Source organism: Physeter macrocephalus, chromosome 12, assembly GCF_002837175.3.
Source record: "Physeter macrocephalus isolate SW-GA chromosome 12, ASM283717v5, whole genome shotgun sequence".
NCBI classification, from domain to species: domain Eukaryota; kingdom Metazoa; phylum Chordata; class Mammalia; order Artiodactyla; family Physeteridae; genus Physeter; species Physeter macrocephalus.
Window position 1 is genome coordinate 27,664,870 of NC_041225.1, and position 17,059 is coordinate 27,681,928.

Genomic DNA, 17,059 nt, shown 5'->3' on the forward strand with positions numbered 1-17,059 from the left:
GACTCTCAACCACTGCGCCACCAGGGAAGCCCTTAAATACTTTTGATAGCAATTGGACAAAGTAACTTTATGCCTGATGAATTTAATACAATAAACAATTTGGCTTGTGTTTCGGTACATTCTTGTTTTTCCAAGTTTGTCTAGTAATTAATTTATATTGTGTTTTACAAAAGCGTTGATCCAGCGCTGGCTGGGAAATACATAATGGTAACAACAAATGGGCCCTTCCAGTTGAGGAGCACTGATCTAGGGAATCTGTTGCGAGGTTCAGGCTGACCCATTTACGCCATGGTCCCTGGGAAGAGCCTGGGTTTTATGTGAACATTCACATCACATTCCGGCTGCTTCTTTCTGTGAGCCCTCAAGGTGAAGGCATTGGGAGGCTCTTTCCCAGCCCTCCCTGTCCATCCCCTTTCACCACCACCCAGTGGCTATTTTGATCAGGGTGAAAAAAAAAAAAAGCAGGCCTTTATTCTGTTTATTAAAACTGAGACTTGATCTTTATTACTATTTTTATTAAAGTATTCCATTAGGCATCCATCATTAATTTTTATTCCAAAATGTCCTGCCCTGTAAGCCCCACACGGGCATTAGAATGGGAGAATTTATTGCTGCCTAGAGCCATCACTAACATTTTTATATTTACTGCTAGCTGAAGTCCAACGACTGGAATTGTCTGGTTCCCGTGACAGAGCTTAAACCGGGAAATCCTGCTTCCAGCCACGACTGTTTTCCTGTCAACTCCCGGCAGAGGTGAGGTCACATACGACTCAGCCTTTCCCTGGTAAATATGATGTGGACCCCTCTCCAGCGCTGTGGCTTCTTTAGTTAATGTTGGCAGGTTTAAAAAATACAAAATGAAGTCACCCCTTCCTTCTTGCGCTAGCATTTTAGGGTTATAATTTGCCCTTTTAGTGCGCTAGGAAATTCTTGTCTTAGCGTCCCCATCCATAGGGAGTTAGGAAAAACTATCAATTAAATTAGGATGTGATGGAACTAAGTTGTATTGGGTTGGATATCTCCTAACGATTTCTATTCCACGGGTATATTAGCAGTTGAGGTGCTATGTACAAATAACCCTCATTTTATTTTATTTAACAGCTTTATTGTAATTCACATAACATGCAATTCGCCCATTTAAGTGTACGATTTAAAGTCTATGTAAATGATATATATGTGCAACCACCACTGCAGTCAACTTTAGAACAGTTTTTATCACCTCAGAAAGAAATCTGATATTCTTGAGCTATCAACCTTCTCTCCCCCAGCCCTAAGCAACCACTAAGCTACTTTCTGTCTCGATACATTTGACTACTCTGGACATTTCATATAAATGGTCTTTTGTGACTGTCTTCTTTTACTTAGCATAATGTTTCCCAGGCTCATCCATGCTGTAGCATGTGTCAGTACTTTATTCCTTTTAGTGGCCGAATAATGTTCCGATGTATGGATAGACACAGTGCTTATTCATCCATCAGCTGATAGACATTTGGGTTGTTTCCACCTGTTGAATACTTATGAATAATGCTGGTAACATTCCTGTACAAGTTTTTGTGTGGACGTATGCGTTTGCATTTGGGTACACACCTAGGATTGGAATTGCTGGATCATATAATAACTCTATGTTTTTCATTGTTTGAGGAATTATCAGACTGTTTTCCAAAATGGCTACACCATTTTACATTCCCACTAGCATTGCATGAGGGTTCCAGTTTCTCCACATCCTCCCAACACTTGTTATTTTCTGAATTTTTGATTACAGCCATCCTAGAGGATGTGAAGTGGTATATCACTGTGGTTTTGATTTGCATTTCCCTCATGACTAATTACGATGAACATCTTTTCAGTTGCTTACCTGGCCATTTGCATATTTCTTTGGAAACATGTTTATTCAGATCTTTTGCCCATTCTTAAGTTGGGTAAAAATCCAATGTTATTATTTTATTATTAGTCCTTTATTACTGAGTGGAAGAGTTTTCCGTATATTCTAGGTACAAACCCTTTATCAGATGTATGCTTGCAGATAGCCTCTCCATCTCTGTGGGTGTCTTTTCACTTTCTCTAGAATGTCTCTTGAAGCACAGCAGCTCTCAACTTTGATGAAGTTCCACTATGTGTCTCTGTTGCTCATGCTTTTGGAGTCATACCTAGAAAATCATTGTCAAATCTGAGGTCATGAAGAATTACCCCTAGATTTTTTTCTAAGAGATTTATCATTTTAGCTCTTAGATTTAGTTTTTGATCAATTTTGAATTAATTCTTGTATATGGTGTAAGGTAAGGTTTCAACTTCATTCTTTTGCATGTGGGTATCAGTGGTCCAAGAACCATTTTTTTTGGAAAGGACTCTTCTCTCCCAGTTGAATGATTTTGGCACACTTGTGAAAAATTAGTTGACCCATACATACATGGGTTTATTTCTGGACTCTCAATATTATGTGTTTATCTTTATGCCAGTGCCACACTGTTTCGATTAATGTTGCTTTGTAATAAGTTTGGAAGTCAGAAAGTTCGTCTTCCAAATTTGTTCTTTTGGAAGATTGTTTTGGTTATTTGGAGTCCTTTACAATTCCATATGCAATTCTGTATTTCAGAATCAGCTTGTGAATTTCTACAAAGAAGCCAGCTGCGATTCTCATAGAGATTGCATTGGATCTGTAGATCAATCTGGGGAGTATTGCCATCTTAAAAATACTAACTCTTCCAATCCACGAACATGCGATGTTTTCCCATTTGTTTACATTTCCTTAATTACTTTCAACAACATTTTGTAGTTTTTAAAGTATACATTTTGCACTTCTTTGTTAAATTAACTCCTACATCTTTTATTCTTTCGGAATACTATTGTAAATGGAATTGTTTTCTTAATTTCATTTTTGGATTGCTCATCATAAGTGTATAGAAATACAATTGATTTTTGAATATTAATCTTGTGTCCTACAACTCTGTTGCACTTGTTTATTAGTACTAATGGATTTTTAGTGGAATCCTTAGGATTTCTATAGACAAGATCATATTATCTGTTAACAGAGATAGTTTTACTTGTCCCTTTCCAATATGAATGCCAGCTTCCTTCCTTCCTTCCTTCTTTCCTTCCTTCCTTTCTTCCCCCTCCTCTCTCTCTCTCTCTCTGTTTCTTAAAATCTCCAGTGCAAAGTTGAAAAGAAGTGGCAAGAGCAGAATCCTTGCCTTTTTTCTGATCTTGGAGGGAAATCATTCAGTCTTTCACAATTAAATATGTTGTTAGCTGTGGGTTTCACAGATGCCCTTTATTAGATTATGAAAGTTCCCTTCTACTCCTTCTTTGTTGAGTGTTTATCATGAAAGCGTGTTGGATTTTGTTAAATACTTTTTCTTTGTTATGAGATTATCATATGGCTTAATAAAATGTCTTTTATTCTGTTAGTACAGTGTATTACATTAATTGATCTTCAGATGTTAAACTTGCATTCCTGGGATAAATCCCACTTGGTCATGGTATATACTTTTTTGTAATGTGTTGCTGGATTTGGTTTGCTAGTGTTTTGTTGAGGATTTCCATGTCCCTGTTCATAAGAGCTACTTGCCTGTAGTTTTCTTTTCTTGTGATATCTTTGTCTGGTTTCAGTATCAGGGTAATACTGGCCTCATGAAATGAGCTGGGAAGTGTTCCTTCCTGTTTTATATTTTGGGAAGATTTTGTGAAGAATTGATATATATTTTTTGTTTACAAATTCAATCTATTTACTTGACATTGGTCTATTCAGGTTGTCTGTTCTTGAGTCATTTTCGGTAGTTTGTGTCTTGTGAGAATTTGTGCATTTCATCTAAGTTACCTGATTTATTGGTATATAATTCCTCTTTTATAATTCTTCTTACTTCTGTAGGTCAGTAGTAATGTCCTCTCTTACATTTCTGATTTTAATAATTTGAGTCTTTTCTTTTTTCTTAGTCAATCTACCTAAAGTTTGTTAATCTTTTCAAAGGACTGGATTTCAGTTTCATTGATACTCTCTATTTCATTAATTTCGACTCTAATCTTTATTATTTCCTTCCTTCTGCTTGCTCTAGGTTTAGTTTGCTTTTTTTCCCAGTGTCCCAAGGTGAAGGTTCTAATTTTTTAATATGGGTATTTATAGCTATAAATTTCCCTTCAATCACTGCTTATTGGACACCATAAGTTCCGGCATGTTGTATCTTCATTTTCATTCATCTATAACTATTTCCTATTTTACTTTTTGATTTCTTCTTTGACCCAGTGGTTTAGAGTGTGTTGCTTACTTTTCACATATTTGTGAGTTTTCCAAATTTCATTCTCGCTGATTTCTAATTTCATTTCATTGTGATTGGAGAACACACTTTGTATTATTTCAACACCTTTGTTTATAACCACGTATATGGCCTATTTTGGAGGATGTTCCATGTGTACTTGAGAAGAATGTATATTATGCTGTTGTTGGGTGAAGTGTTTTATAAGTCAGCTAGGTATAGTTGGTTTATAGTGTTGTTCTATTTCCTTGTTGATCTTTTCTCTAGTTTTTCTATCTGTTATTGAAAGTGGAGTACTGAAGTCTCCAACTATTATTGTTGAATTGTCTATTTCTCCTTTCATTTCTGTCAGTTTGTTTCCTTTATGATTTGGGTATATGTTATTAGGTGCATGTATGTTTATAATCGTTATAGTTTCCTGAAGGATTGACCATTTTATCATTATAAAATGTTCCTCTTTATCTCTAGTAACATTTTTTTTTGTTGTTGTTTTAAAGTCTATTTTGTCTGTTATCAGTAAAACCACTCCACTTTGTTTGTGGTTGCTGATTGCATGATCTAATTTTTCCATCCTATTACTTTCAATATATTTGTATCTTTGAATATATAGTGTGTCTCCTGTAGGCAGTATACAGTTAAGTTTTGTTTTTCCATGCAGTTGGACTATTTCTGCCTTTGGATAGTTTAATACATATTTTGTTTTTGTTTGTTATTATATAGTTGGAGTTACAGCTACCATTTAACTTTTTGCTTTCTGTGTCTCATGTCTTTTTTTATTCCTCTTTTCCTCCTTTACTGCTTTTTTGATTTAATTGAATTTTTATAAACAGCATTTTAATTTATTTAATAATTTTTCCCACTATTTTATTTTTACTTTCTTTCAGAAACATTACTCTTATATAGCTCTATTTCCATTCCCCCCTTTGGTGGCATTGTTGTTTTACAAAGCACACCTATAAATGTTACAAACCCAACAATACACTATTACAATTATTTACATAATTTTATGTCTTATGAAGAAGCTGAGAGAAGAAAGCACAGCAAGTGTATTTACATTTTCTTAAGGTTTGTTATATTCACCTTCCTATTTATCATTTCTGGTTGTCTTCACTTGTTCCTGTGGATTTAAGTTACCATATGTAGTCATTTTCTTTAGCCCAGTACAGCTGTGCTCCCAACAACCTCCTCTGTGCAGTTACTGGTAAATACATTACACATAGATCACATTTTTATTTATCAAAAGCCCAACATACAGTATATACATATTATTTTATACTATTTTTTTATTTTTTTATTATTTTTTTTTTTTTTGCGGTACGCGGGCCTCTCACTGTTGTGGCCTCTCCCATTGTGGGGCACAGGCTCCGGACGCGCAGGCTCAGCGGCCACGGCTCACGGGCCCAGCCGCTCCACGGCATGTGGGATCTTCCCGGACTGGGGCACGAACCCGTGTCCCCTGCATCGGCAGGCGGACTCTCAACCACTGCGCCACCAGGGAAGCCCTATACTATTGTTTTTTAAATCATGTAACAGAAGAAGGGACAGGAGCCGTGTATTTATACTGTCTCTTATAGTAATTATATAATCACCTTTACAGGTGCTCTTTGCTTTTTCGTGTTTAGCTGCTGGCCGTGTTACTTTAGTGAAGTCAACTTCACCCTCACAGTGTGAAGCTTCTGGTGCTGTCCCTTGGGGGGCACAATGCTGGGGATGCCCACAGTGACCCTGAGATGACAGTTTGGGCAGAGCTCTCTTTGACTATCTCTTTCCTTAACCACATTCACAGTTAGCTCCACTAATTGCCATCCGATTGCTCTATTTTTTCAACAATGCCCTGGGCATAAATTGCTCCACATACCAATCCAATTAAATTTGGGTTTCTTTGAAGTGATAGTTTTTGAGGTCAGTGTTTGAGATTTGTTCCGATCCCAGAAAGGCTTCTTTGAGCTCTTTCCCCGTTCTTTCCAGCCAATTGTCTCACTTACAGTTTGTACTGCAGTTTTATAGTTATATATATATTTCTGATGAATGTATTAGCCTCAGTCTCCTCTTATAGCTTTTCACCATCACCGCCTTTGTTTTTGAGAGCACCCTTAGGCTTGAACTTCTCCATACTCTGTTCCACGTGAAGCCCATTTACTGGGAAGAGATTTGGAGCTCTCTGTTCTAGGACCCGCTTCTCCCTGATCTCTGAGCCCTGGCTCTGGAGCTGGGGGGTGGGGACAATGGTGCACTTCTCTCTGACTGACAGCCCTGCTTTAGGAGCTGGGTGCTCAGTGGAGGGGGGCAGTAGCCTCAGGTCTTCTTGGCTTGTCTCTCTCAATGTAGACCCCCTGCCTTGTGAAATGAGACACAGGCGATCATGGCCCCAGTATCTCAGTGGGTCTCTGTGCAGGGTAGAGCCCCGTCTCGCGAGTGGGGGCTGGGTGGAAGGAAAGTGCCCCCCTCTTCTCAGCCACACTCCCCTGGAACTTAGCCTCACAACAGGCAGATGGGGCAGAATGAGAACCCTCCTGGGAAGAAAGCCCCCAACTGAGATCTGGGGACCAGCCCTGCGTTCGTGGCTGCACCTGTGTGGAGGGGAGACTCCACCTCATTGTAGTGGGAGAAGGGAGTGAAGGTGCTGGCCTGGTTCACATACCACAGACTCCCCCTGGTCTTGCTGAGTTTTAGTAGAGTTTTGGAATAAATGTGGCTTCATTTTCTGTGTGCCCTTAGGACTATTCCCAGAGACTTTAAGTGGTTGCTTTTTCCCTAATTTTCACGAGCTTCCCTGGGGAATGGGTCAGCAGAGATCCATGTGCCATCATGCTAGAAGTGGATCTCTTGACCCTCACTTTAGATGCAATGTGTTTCTGGTTATCAGGCTTTAAAGTAAGACACCAACATGTAGAGACTTGAACACGTTTAGTGATATTGATTTGCCCAGGGAAACCATCTGTTCTAAAATCAACGGAAGCAACTGAAAGAGCAAAGCCAACAGGAGGGATTTAGGACTTTTCACGTTTGCTAATTCAACAAAGACTTATGGTATAGCTGTGTTGAGCTAGGGGCTAAGCACCGGCCGTACAATCACTTCCCAGATGATGAGTAGGGCAGAGGCAACAGAACGCAAGCTTCCTGAAGACAGGGGTCATGTGTCTGGGTTGTCCTCTGCTCACGCCCATTTCCTAGCACAGGCTGTGGGGACAGAGTAGATGCTCAGTAGCCATTTGTTGTTAAGACTGAATTGACAGGGTCCTTGCCCTTACAAAGTGAACAACCCAGGTGGGAGATGCACAAGAAAAATCCTGCAAAAATAGCGATAAGTGTCACAACAAAAGCACTTAGTAGAGCCCTGAGAAATTTCTATTTGGCAATTTTTGATAACTGAAATAGCAACTTCGTATGTTCAACCCGGTGTGTACAGAGCTTAGGAGTTGAGGGAGGGTCTGAAAAGGTATCGGGTGGGAGCCCAGCTTTGTGGGGTTGGTCCTTGAAGTTTCCTGCACACATTAAATCTCGTTCTTGACTGGCAGCCTCAACGGATAGCAGGTGAGGGGCGGGCATGTCTGTATGCAGATTTTTCCTCCCCATCTCCCCGCCGCGCCTTTAACTGCTCCATGAGGGTTCTACCTGGATCCAAGTTTAAAAGGGAGAGAAAGCAGCAGGAGAACGCAATGGGGCACCTGGGGTGGGAATGGAGTCGCTTTACTGAGTCTCCCTCGGAGTACCAAGAGGCATGTCTAATATTCCATGACAGTTTTGGTAAAAGTGAGGCTGGATATTAATTCTGTAAAGCAGAACCTCACTTTTTAAAAATGTAAAACCAGCTTTACGTTAACAGACATTAACATTCTATACCATTAAAGCAGATCATAATGTTCAATGAACCAGAATAGTGTTGTGAATTACTCTCGCTAGTATATTTTCTTGGGTTTTATGCCAACACAGTCTGGTTTCATTTACTGTAAATATCAAGACTTCCACTGTTCTACTGAAATTTTTTCAGATCACTCAATTTCACCAAAGTTTTCATGTACAGATATATAGGGCTGGCTTCAGCAGAATACGCTGATGAATGAGTTTGAGCTTCTATATAAAAAAGCTTGGCTTCCACCTTCTAGGAAATAATCAAACAAATAAAAAGCATTCATTTTATTAGAATCAGATAATGTGAATGGATCTTGGTAGCTATTTTCTGCTCTGCAGACCTAATCTCAGGCTGCTGTGGTTCTCAGCAGCTATTAGATTTTGAGAATATTCGCTTTAGTATTCTCAATTGCATTGCAAAGCAATGTGTTGTAAAAATAAAAGTGTAAGGCTCTCGTGTGAGTCGGTGTAGGATTTAGCAATGCTGACTTTTGGGACCAAACATTCACCTGTGGCGAATTTCCCAATTGCTTTTTGCCCTCCTGGCGTTATTAGTTCAACAGCAGCAAAACAATGCAAGCACCTGCTGTGTGCCATACAAAAAGCAAACAAGACAGGGAGCTATTCTGGCCTTCAACGATTTTATATTCTGGTGTTGGGAGGCTGTTATTATCAGGGTCTTAAATTAAGAACAAGATCCTTTCAGACTGTGGTTAGAACGACAGAGCAAGTAAGCAGGGGAGATGATAAAATTAAGCTGCGGAATCAGATAGAGGCCGGGTGGGGGAGGTGGGAAGGAGATAATTCTAGAGAGAGGGAAAGCCTTTCTGAGACCACGACACCAAAGCTGAGGCCTAAGAATGGCAAGCAGTCTTTTGGGGAGCTGGAAAAGCTGTCCTAGGACAAGGGGATGGCAAGTGCAAAGGCCCTGGGGCAGCGGGCGTGGTGTATTTGAGAACCAGAGCAGGTGGGTGTGGAGAGCTCTGTAGTTTATGACCTGCAAACCGCCACTTTTCCAAGTAGGAATAACTAACCTTTCCTTTCCTTTTCAGATGGCAGAATTGCACGTCTTAGGGTATATGGTACTGGACAAAAAGACTAGACTGCCAGTGACCCTAAAGAACCGTCAGACCTGGTGACCATCGTTTATGGGGGTGCCTGTGTAGGATTTAGCAATGCACATTTTGGGCACCCAAACAATATAAGAGGTGAGGCGATGCTGTAGGGGCTGGCTTTTACTTGGGACGTCCGGGCGCCGCATTAAACACCCCAATACGGTCTGAATTACTTAAGAGGAAGGGGCCATCTCAAAGCATGAGAGTGGATGAGATCCATCATCCATATATAGGATTTCATGCCTTTATGATGCAACATAAATCAATAGCAATTTTCCCTCCTAACTTTGGCTTAAGCAGTTGCTGTAAAAGGAAAAGTAAAATTTACTAACCCTATGGTTGTATGTGAATTTACTGAAACATTAACTTTGATGAAAATAATGTACGTAGCAATGCTCGGGTGCATGGGGTCTGCAATTAATCACACCAATGCACTCATTCTCACATTTAAAATAAAATGGGATGATCCTGTGATATCCCATTAAACGTCGTTTTTGGTAGGAGTCGGCATGGCAAAGTCTATGGTGGATGGTTGGGAAACAGCACGAAGGCTGGACAGGCCACCGACACTGGAAGTGAGAAGTGAAAACACCATGGCCTAATGCTTCCTAAAAAGTAAAGGGTTTTTTCATTTGATGTGAAGGAGACTCTTATTTTAGAAACCTCTTAGGCATTTTTCTAAATACTTATTACGTCTCCACGTTTTCCAACTTCCCTACTGTTTCATTATAATATCAGGGCCAGACTAAAGACCCAGAAGGCCAAATTTGCTGCTTAATGCTGGCTGTTCTAATGCATTGTTGGAATTATCCCTCTGTTTTTTTTTCAGTAAGGAAACAAGAATATCTACAATTTAATGATACAAAACCCACGAATAAATTTGTTGGTTGATCTGGAGAAAAAAACACCATTTCATCATTTTTAATATCTGTGTATCCCTGGGTGAGACCACTTGTGTGAACCTGGGACAGGGGGCTCTAGAGACAGCCCAGCTGTTTAATTTGGCCAGTAAGCGACCTGAGGTAGGGCAGTAAACACGGAAAGGAAACACATGACCTTTCAATGTGTAAATCTCGACGCAAACATAATCGTAAACACCCCTTTCTTGGGTTAGTTTTTGTGTCACCCAATGCTTCAGATGTAAATAAACTCTCCTCGCTAGAAACTAGTGTTTGGAGGCAGGTCATATATTGGTACAGTTTCGACCAAAAACATGTCTACTTTGAAAGGTTAAAACAGACTGACCACAGGATTATGGGCTGGGTTAGATTAAGACCCTTTTGTGTGTAGCATCCTACCTGAATTTATAACTGACATACAAAATCATATCAGAAATTCATAAAAATTTACCAAGTGCCCAGAAAACTCCTGAGCTGGCACGAGCCATTTATGGAATGATAGCAAAGAGGCACTTTATACAAGAAGTAAGTTACAAATCAGGTCACAGGAAATACTCTTTTATAGTAAGAAATAACAAGTATTGATACGTACCAACACTTTCACACGCTGGTTTAAGGACTGGCGTCTTGAGTGATGCCAGGCTGGTTTACGCGTTCTTCCTTCTGAAATTCCAGGATGATGAGGATGGTGCTCTCCTGGCTCCGGGCTGTGAACGGGCAGTTTTCTGACCGGCACATCCTGAAGTAATAACTCAAATTGAAATCGACACAAAGTATTGCAGAGGTAAATGTAATGCCATGAGGAAATGCCTTATAATCGGTGTGCTGGTTATAAAGACAGCGAGTTCCTACAGGGCTGGGACTCAGGACAGCGGCTGTGGACCCGGCTTCCACTCGTAGGTGTGCGGCTTTGAGCACGTTACGTTAACCCTTTGTGCTCTGTTTCCCTCTTTATAAAAGGCCAGAGTTGAACTAATGACCACAAAAGTCATGAGATTCTACGATGCTGTAAGGCTCTTCACCACAGGGGCCCTGAATTCCACATGGAAAAAGCCTAGGAAACACTCCCTGGTTAAAGTCCTGAGAAGAACTGGGTGGGGCTATCCTCTCACGGGGAAGGGTCCCAAGCAGATTGGTGACCATTTCTTCCCTGGGCCGGACTTTGAAGGCAGTGATCTACATATTTTTAAAATTGTGCACTTCCATTAGTTAAAAAAAAAAAAAATTTGGACAAGTACCCTTAATACTCTGTATTTACTTTCTTGTGAAATAGATACGTGTATCATCATACTAAGAAAGTTCAAAAGAGTTTACTAAACTTTTATAACTGTTAGGTGAAATTTTGATAAGTACTGGGGTGGGTATCTCATGACTGCTTGGCCGTCTCTGAATAAATACAGCAGTTTATGTTCATACATTGGATGCCTGATTTTTAAATGTCTTGTGAATCACTGTGACCTCACTCAATTATTAACTGTTTCATCAAGGCACGGTATATATTTAAGGTGAAGCTCATCACCAATGGTAGTGGATGTCAATTATTTCAAGAAATCTTGATAACTTAAACTTCCGTCTGGAAGACTGTGGTTTAGATCTGATTACCGGTCACTGTTTTCACTTTTCAACATGGCTGACCAAGGGCTCATCCTGAAGGTCAGGAGAAATGTCAGCTCTGCTGTCCTCCCGTTGTTCGTGGACGTTTGCAAACCATCTCTCGTCATATCCTTTTTTTAAAATTTTATTTTTTTAAATTGAAGTACAGTTGATTTACAATGTTCTGTCAATCTCTGCCGTACAGCAAAGTGTCTAGGCGTATCTTTAATCCATGGTTCTCTGCATGGATAGCTTAAAATCACTTGTTTATTTTTGTGAGGGATGGTTTACTCAAAACCAGGTAACAACAAGCAAATCCACGTAACCAGGGACCCCAGACTGCAATATGCCACGAATACACTGCTGGTGGTCCTTGGGGTATCTCTGTCACCACGATGGCAGTCATGGGACGAGGGGGCACGCCAGTATTCAGTTACGATATCAACCACGCAAGGCTTAATATACATATACACACACGTGCGCTTTCGTATATTAAAGAATTAGAAATGGTCATCCTAGTGTTCTCCTCCCGCACCCTGGAGACCACTGTTTCAAAGAGTATCCTCTTCTGCCAGGGTTTTTGATCAGCAGCTTCTCCTCTGTTGATCTTCAAGTCTTGGGGACCCCTATAGCAACTCTCCTCACGACGAGTGTGGGACCCTTTCACTAAAGTCCTCTCACCCCGCTGGGCAAACGATTCTGATGAAATTCCAAAGAGAGGACAGAAACTCAGGACCATATATTCTCACCTAGAGAACGCTTAAAGATCCTTGAATACGGCGCCTTTGATTGTTGCTAAGCCCTGGTTAGTTTAGCTCAGTATTTCTTCCTATTCTGATTATATGATTTTATTTTTTATATGATGCCATAAGGAAAATATTTTCCAGCCTCATAATAATTTCAGATGAGTCATATAACAGTTTGCAAGTAATTAAATATGCAATCTAGGAAGCTTATTAAATACATTCACCTTCCAAAGTAAAATGCCCTACATTCAAACTCAAATGCACCAGCCTATTAGCATATGCCAGGCTTTCCTGATTCCTGTGAGAAACACTCATTGATTTCATGAGGCACTCCAACTCCCTCACAAACTGGTAGCTTCCTTCTTTCACATACTTTATACCTTTGTTTTGTTTAGAAGGAACATTGATCTGTTTTTTGGCTGGCTTCTTTTTTGGTGCACCGTTTCTGGAAGTACTGCAGTACCAGGTCGAGGCATGGAATGGACGAAGCAAGCTCCTGTTGCATCTCCTGTTTCCCAAAATCCACGAGATATTATAGATCGTCCTCGGAGAGAGGACGTATCAGATATTAAACTGATAAGAACACATACTACGCCTGATCTTAGCCAAAAGTCTGAGAAGTGATTTTTTGCTGGGTTTTTGATCCAATTAAAGAAGCTGATATTCTATAAACCGAACTGCGCTGAGTGCAGAGTGGAGAAGGTCACTGTTTATTTTGTTCCAATAGGCAATCCTCCTGACAGCTGGATGGCTGCAGCCAGACGACTCAGGAGGAGGAAGACATGGTCCAGCAGAAGTGGGATATTCCGGGCCATAAGTGGCAGCCACCGCTTTTCCAGTCACAAAGGTTAGAGTGGTATCCGATCCACCAGGAGCTGTGCAGGCCGGCCCTCCCCCGGGGCCACTTCACTCAGCCCGGATTTGGAAGGATTATGCTACAACCCCAAAACTTCTGCTCAGCTTAACAGTAAAATGAATGAGCTTTCACAAACCGCATCTGCACTTTAATATCATCAAAAGACGGGCTCTATTTTCTCCTACCTTTGCACCTCTAACAATCAAATTTTGTTTTAGACCATCTGGTCGAAGGATATAGACATGGAAAAATGTTTCTGTGTTACATTAACTTTTTAGGAGGGGCAACTACCATATTTAAAGCTATCACGGTGTGTCCCCCTGTGGGATGGATGCTGAGATGTTCCAGAACCGTTGTCTTGGATCACAAGGGACGGAAGTGGTCATTTTCGTGTCAGAGTCAGGGGTGAGGGCTGCTCCCCATTATGAAGGGTGAAGGCCTCCGGGAGACACCCACGTGCCCTCCTTTTGCTTTTTCTCGTCAGTTTGTCCGTTTAATTAACTATTAAAAACAAACACCACAGGGACCTGAGTATTCATGTTGGTCTCATTTGGACATCCTTTCCCTATTAGCAGATTGCTATGGTAAGCCAAATTATTACCATTGAATAACTTTCACTTTTTAAGGCCCCTAAGTCCAAGCCGATGGGCGGCCTTGGGCGCGTCAGCCCACCTGGTTACTACAAGGACCCGTACGTCTGCTTCTCTTTTCAGCTAAACCCCGACGCGAGCCACGTGTTGCACAGCCTGACCCAGGATCTGCAGGACGGCATCGCCCACGCGAAGGGCACCATCGCCCCGGAGTGGGGCGTGAGCCGCCGCCTCCGAATCAAGGGCTTCCCGGGCTCCGTCTGGCTCCTGCGGCCCCGCGGGAAGCCCGCGATGAGGTTCTCAGGGAAGGGCGGGCTTCAGAGCGAAACCTCCCATCCCACACGAAACCGGGGTGGTTACACAGTGACTCGGTCAGACTCTTCTTCTGAAGTGTTTTCAGCACCCGAACCTGAAGAATTTTCTAGCAATTAATGTTTTGAAGATCAATATAATTCTTGGTGATGTAAGAAAGTGGTCCCTCTCACACATTGGTATCTGGCCATGGAGCTCTTGGAAAAATTGGCTGCGGCTGTGAATGGCAGGATTACTTTTTTTTTTTTAGCAGTACCAGATATTGATATTTATAGTGTAAGTATTCTGTGCCTTCAGAGGTATTTCAGCAGGCAATATACATAGCCCATTGTCTTTAAAAGTTTGTTTAAGCCCATCAAAGTCACTGGAAAAACATATTCCTAGAATCAGTCACTGTCCCAGCTCAGAGGACTGGCCTATCTTCACCTAGAATAGGGCACGCAGAGCTTCCCCGGTGGCGCAGTGGTTAAGAATCCGCCTGCCAGTGCAGGGGACAAGGGTTCGATCCCTGATCCGGGAAGATCCCACATGCTGCGCAGCAACTAAGCCCGTGCTCCCCAGCTACTGAGCCTGCGCTCTAGAGCCCGCAGGCCACAACCACTGAGCCCACACACCGAGGTCCGTGCTCCGCAACGCGAGAAGCCACAACAGTGAGAAGCCCGCACGCAGCAACGAAGACCCAATGCAGCCAAAAAAATAATAAATAAATTAAAAAAAAAAAAAAGAATAGGGCACGACTCTCCCAAGGACACACAGGCCCTTGAATTGTTCTTCCCCCAAATGAAGGTGCGTCCTGAAGGCTACACCTTTGCGATACCACGTGCCAGCTGCGCCTAGGATTCCAGTCACTCCCACGCTCTGGACGGTTCCTGACATTCCTCCCTGACGCAGTTTTAATTGTCAGGACGGTCCTGCAACCCCCCATCTCCCCACGTCTCGCGCGTCGGAGGGCGGAGGAGTGGTGGGAGGGGTCGCGCTGGGTGCCCAGTGCCTCCTGCCCGGCCCTCCCGCGCCTTCGCGGGAGCCGCGCCCCGTCCCTTTCCCCAGCTCTGCCGTCCTCCCCTGTCCGGACTCGGATGCCCGTCACCCGTCCCGGTTCTGCTTCGCCCTCACGTGGCCTCTCCCGGGCGGCGGAGCGCACGGGGGCGGAGCCGGGCTGCCGGGGAGGCGTGGGCCGCGGGCTCGCGCGCGCCGCACGTGCTGGTGGACCCCGCGCCGCCAGGACCATCGTGGTGTAGCGCAGCGGGGACCCGTTCTACGTGGGCCGCAAGTTCGTGCTGTCGCGGCGCCGCGGGGCCACCTTCGAGGCGCTGCTGGAACAGCTGACGGAGCAGGTGGAGGTGCCCTTCGGCGCGCGGCGCCTCTTCACGCCGACGCGCGGGCGCCCGGTGAGCGAGCTGCACGCGCTGCAGGCCGGCGGCAAGTACGTGGCGGCCGGGCGCGAGCGCTTCCGGAAGCTGGAGTAAGTGCCGCCGCGCCCCCGCCTCTGCGACCGCCCCCCGGCTCCATCGCCTCGCCCCGCGGGGCTGGGGACCGCGACCCGGGTCTGCCGCGGCCTGGTGTCCCGTCCTGTCCCTGCGCCGCCGGGGTCCGCGACACGGGTCTGCCGCGGCCTGGTGTCCCGTCCTGTCCCCGCGGTGCCAGGGAACACGACCCGGGTCTGCCCTGGTCTGGTGGCCCGTCCTGTCCCCGCGGTGCCAGGGAACACGACCCGGGTCTGCCCCGGCCTGGTGGCCCGTCCTTCCCCGCGGGGCCGGGGACCGCGACCCGGGTCTGCCGCGACCTGGTGGCCCGTCCTGTCCCCGCGGGGCCGGGGACCGCGACCCGGGTCTGCCGCGACCTGGTGTTCCGTCCTGTCCCTGCGGCGCCGGGGTCCGCGACCCGGGTCTGCCGCGGCCTGGTGTCCCGTCCTGTCCCCGCGGTGCCAGGGAACACGACCCGGGTCTGCCCCGGCCTGGTGGCCCGTCCTGTCCCCGCGAGGCTGGGGAACGCGCCCCACTTCTGCCCCCGCCCAGCGCCGCCGTGCTGTATGGACTTTCTCCGCTAGGCCTCCTCGGGCCCGCAGTGCACCCTGCATGGCCCCCGACATCGCCCCTGCTCGCCTTGTGGGAAGGGCAGACCAGCTACTATCTCCGACCCAACAGTATTGGAGGGAATTAGAAAAAGGATGGGGAGAGGGGGCGGTGGGTGTGGCAGTGAAAATAGGGTGCCCAGGGTCGCCTCTTTGAAAAGGTGACCTCTGCGCGAAGGTCTGCAGGAAGAAAGGGAGTGGCCACGCAGAGGGAACCTGGGGAAGCACGCTGGCAGGCAGAACGCCCGAGCTGGGTTACAGCTTGTCCAGGCTGGTGTCCCCGGGACCTGGGCTCGCCTCCTTCCCTGAGAGCACTTCCTGAGCTGTGCTGTCGGCCCAGCTCGCCGCTCTCTATCCTGCTGGTTAAGACCCTACAGAGGACAGGCACCCGTGATTTCTGAAATCCTGGCACCTGACGCAGTGCCGGCCTACAGTACAGCCTCTGAATGCTGGCCTGGGAGCAAGGACACCCGCCCCAGCGTCTGCTGACAAAAAGACAGCAGCCGCAGACAGATGACGGCTGTCCTGGTGAAACAGGCCTGTGTATCAACGTCAGGGCCACTCAGAAAGCCATAATGGAAATTGGCCACATTCAGGCTGTCAGTTGTACTTGTGGGTACCCACTCAAAGCGTCAGTTTAATTCTGTTTTGTTTAGCCTGGGACTGGTATTGCATTCTCTTTGAGATCTTACTGCAAATGGGGTTATAGCACACTCTTCTGTTTATACTCTTACTTTTCTTCCCAAGAGTACCTGAGTCTTTTGTGCACTTATAATCC

The 17,059-nt window shown here is 44.6% G+C and overlaps 2 protein-coding genes and 1 non-coding gene across 3 annotated transcripts in view; 2 read left to right on the forward strand and 1 right to left on the reverse strand.

Moving 5' to 3' along the window:
• ALLC (allantoicase) overlaps positions 1-14,330 on the forward strand; it is a 22,370-nt gene extending 8,040 nt beyond the window's left edge. Inside the window, 7 exon segments of the mRNA XM_007116207.2 lie at positions 653-777; positions 9,144-9,307; positions 9,716-9,789; positions 10,789-10,935; positions 13,196-13,285; positions 13,288-13,299; positions 14,022-14,330. Of these exon segments, the coding sequence (XP_007116269.2) occupies positions 653-777; positions 9,144-9,307; positions 9,716-9,789; positions 10,789-10,935; positions 13,196-13,285; positions 13,288-13,299; positions 14,022-14,330 (921 nt within the window).
• On the reverse strand, positions 12,882-13,077 carry LOC112063683 (U2 spliceosomal RNA). Its single transcript, XR_002891122.1, has one exon. It is a non-coding gene; the product is annotated as a U2 spliceosomal RNA (small nuclear RNA).
• A 956-nt stretch (positions 14,331-15,286) lies between the features above and the next one.
• The window catches only part of DCDC2C (doublecortin domain containing 2C), a 97,902-nt gene continuing 96,129 nt past the window's right edge, over positions 15,287-17,059 (forward strand). Inside the window, 1 exon segment of the mRNA XM_024118560.1 lies at positions 15,287-15,672. Within this exon segment, the coding sequence (XP_023974328.1) occupies positions 15,287-15,672 (386 nt within the window).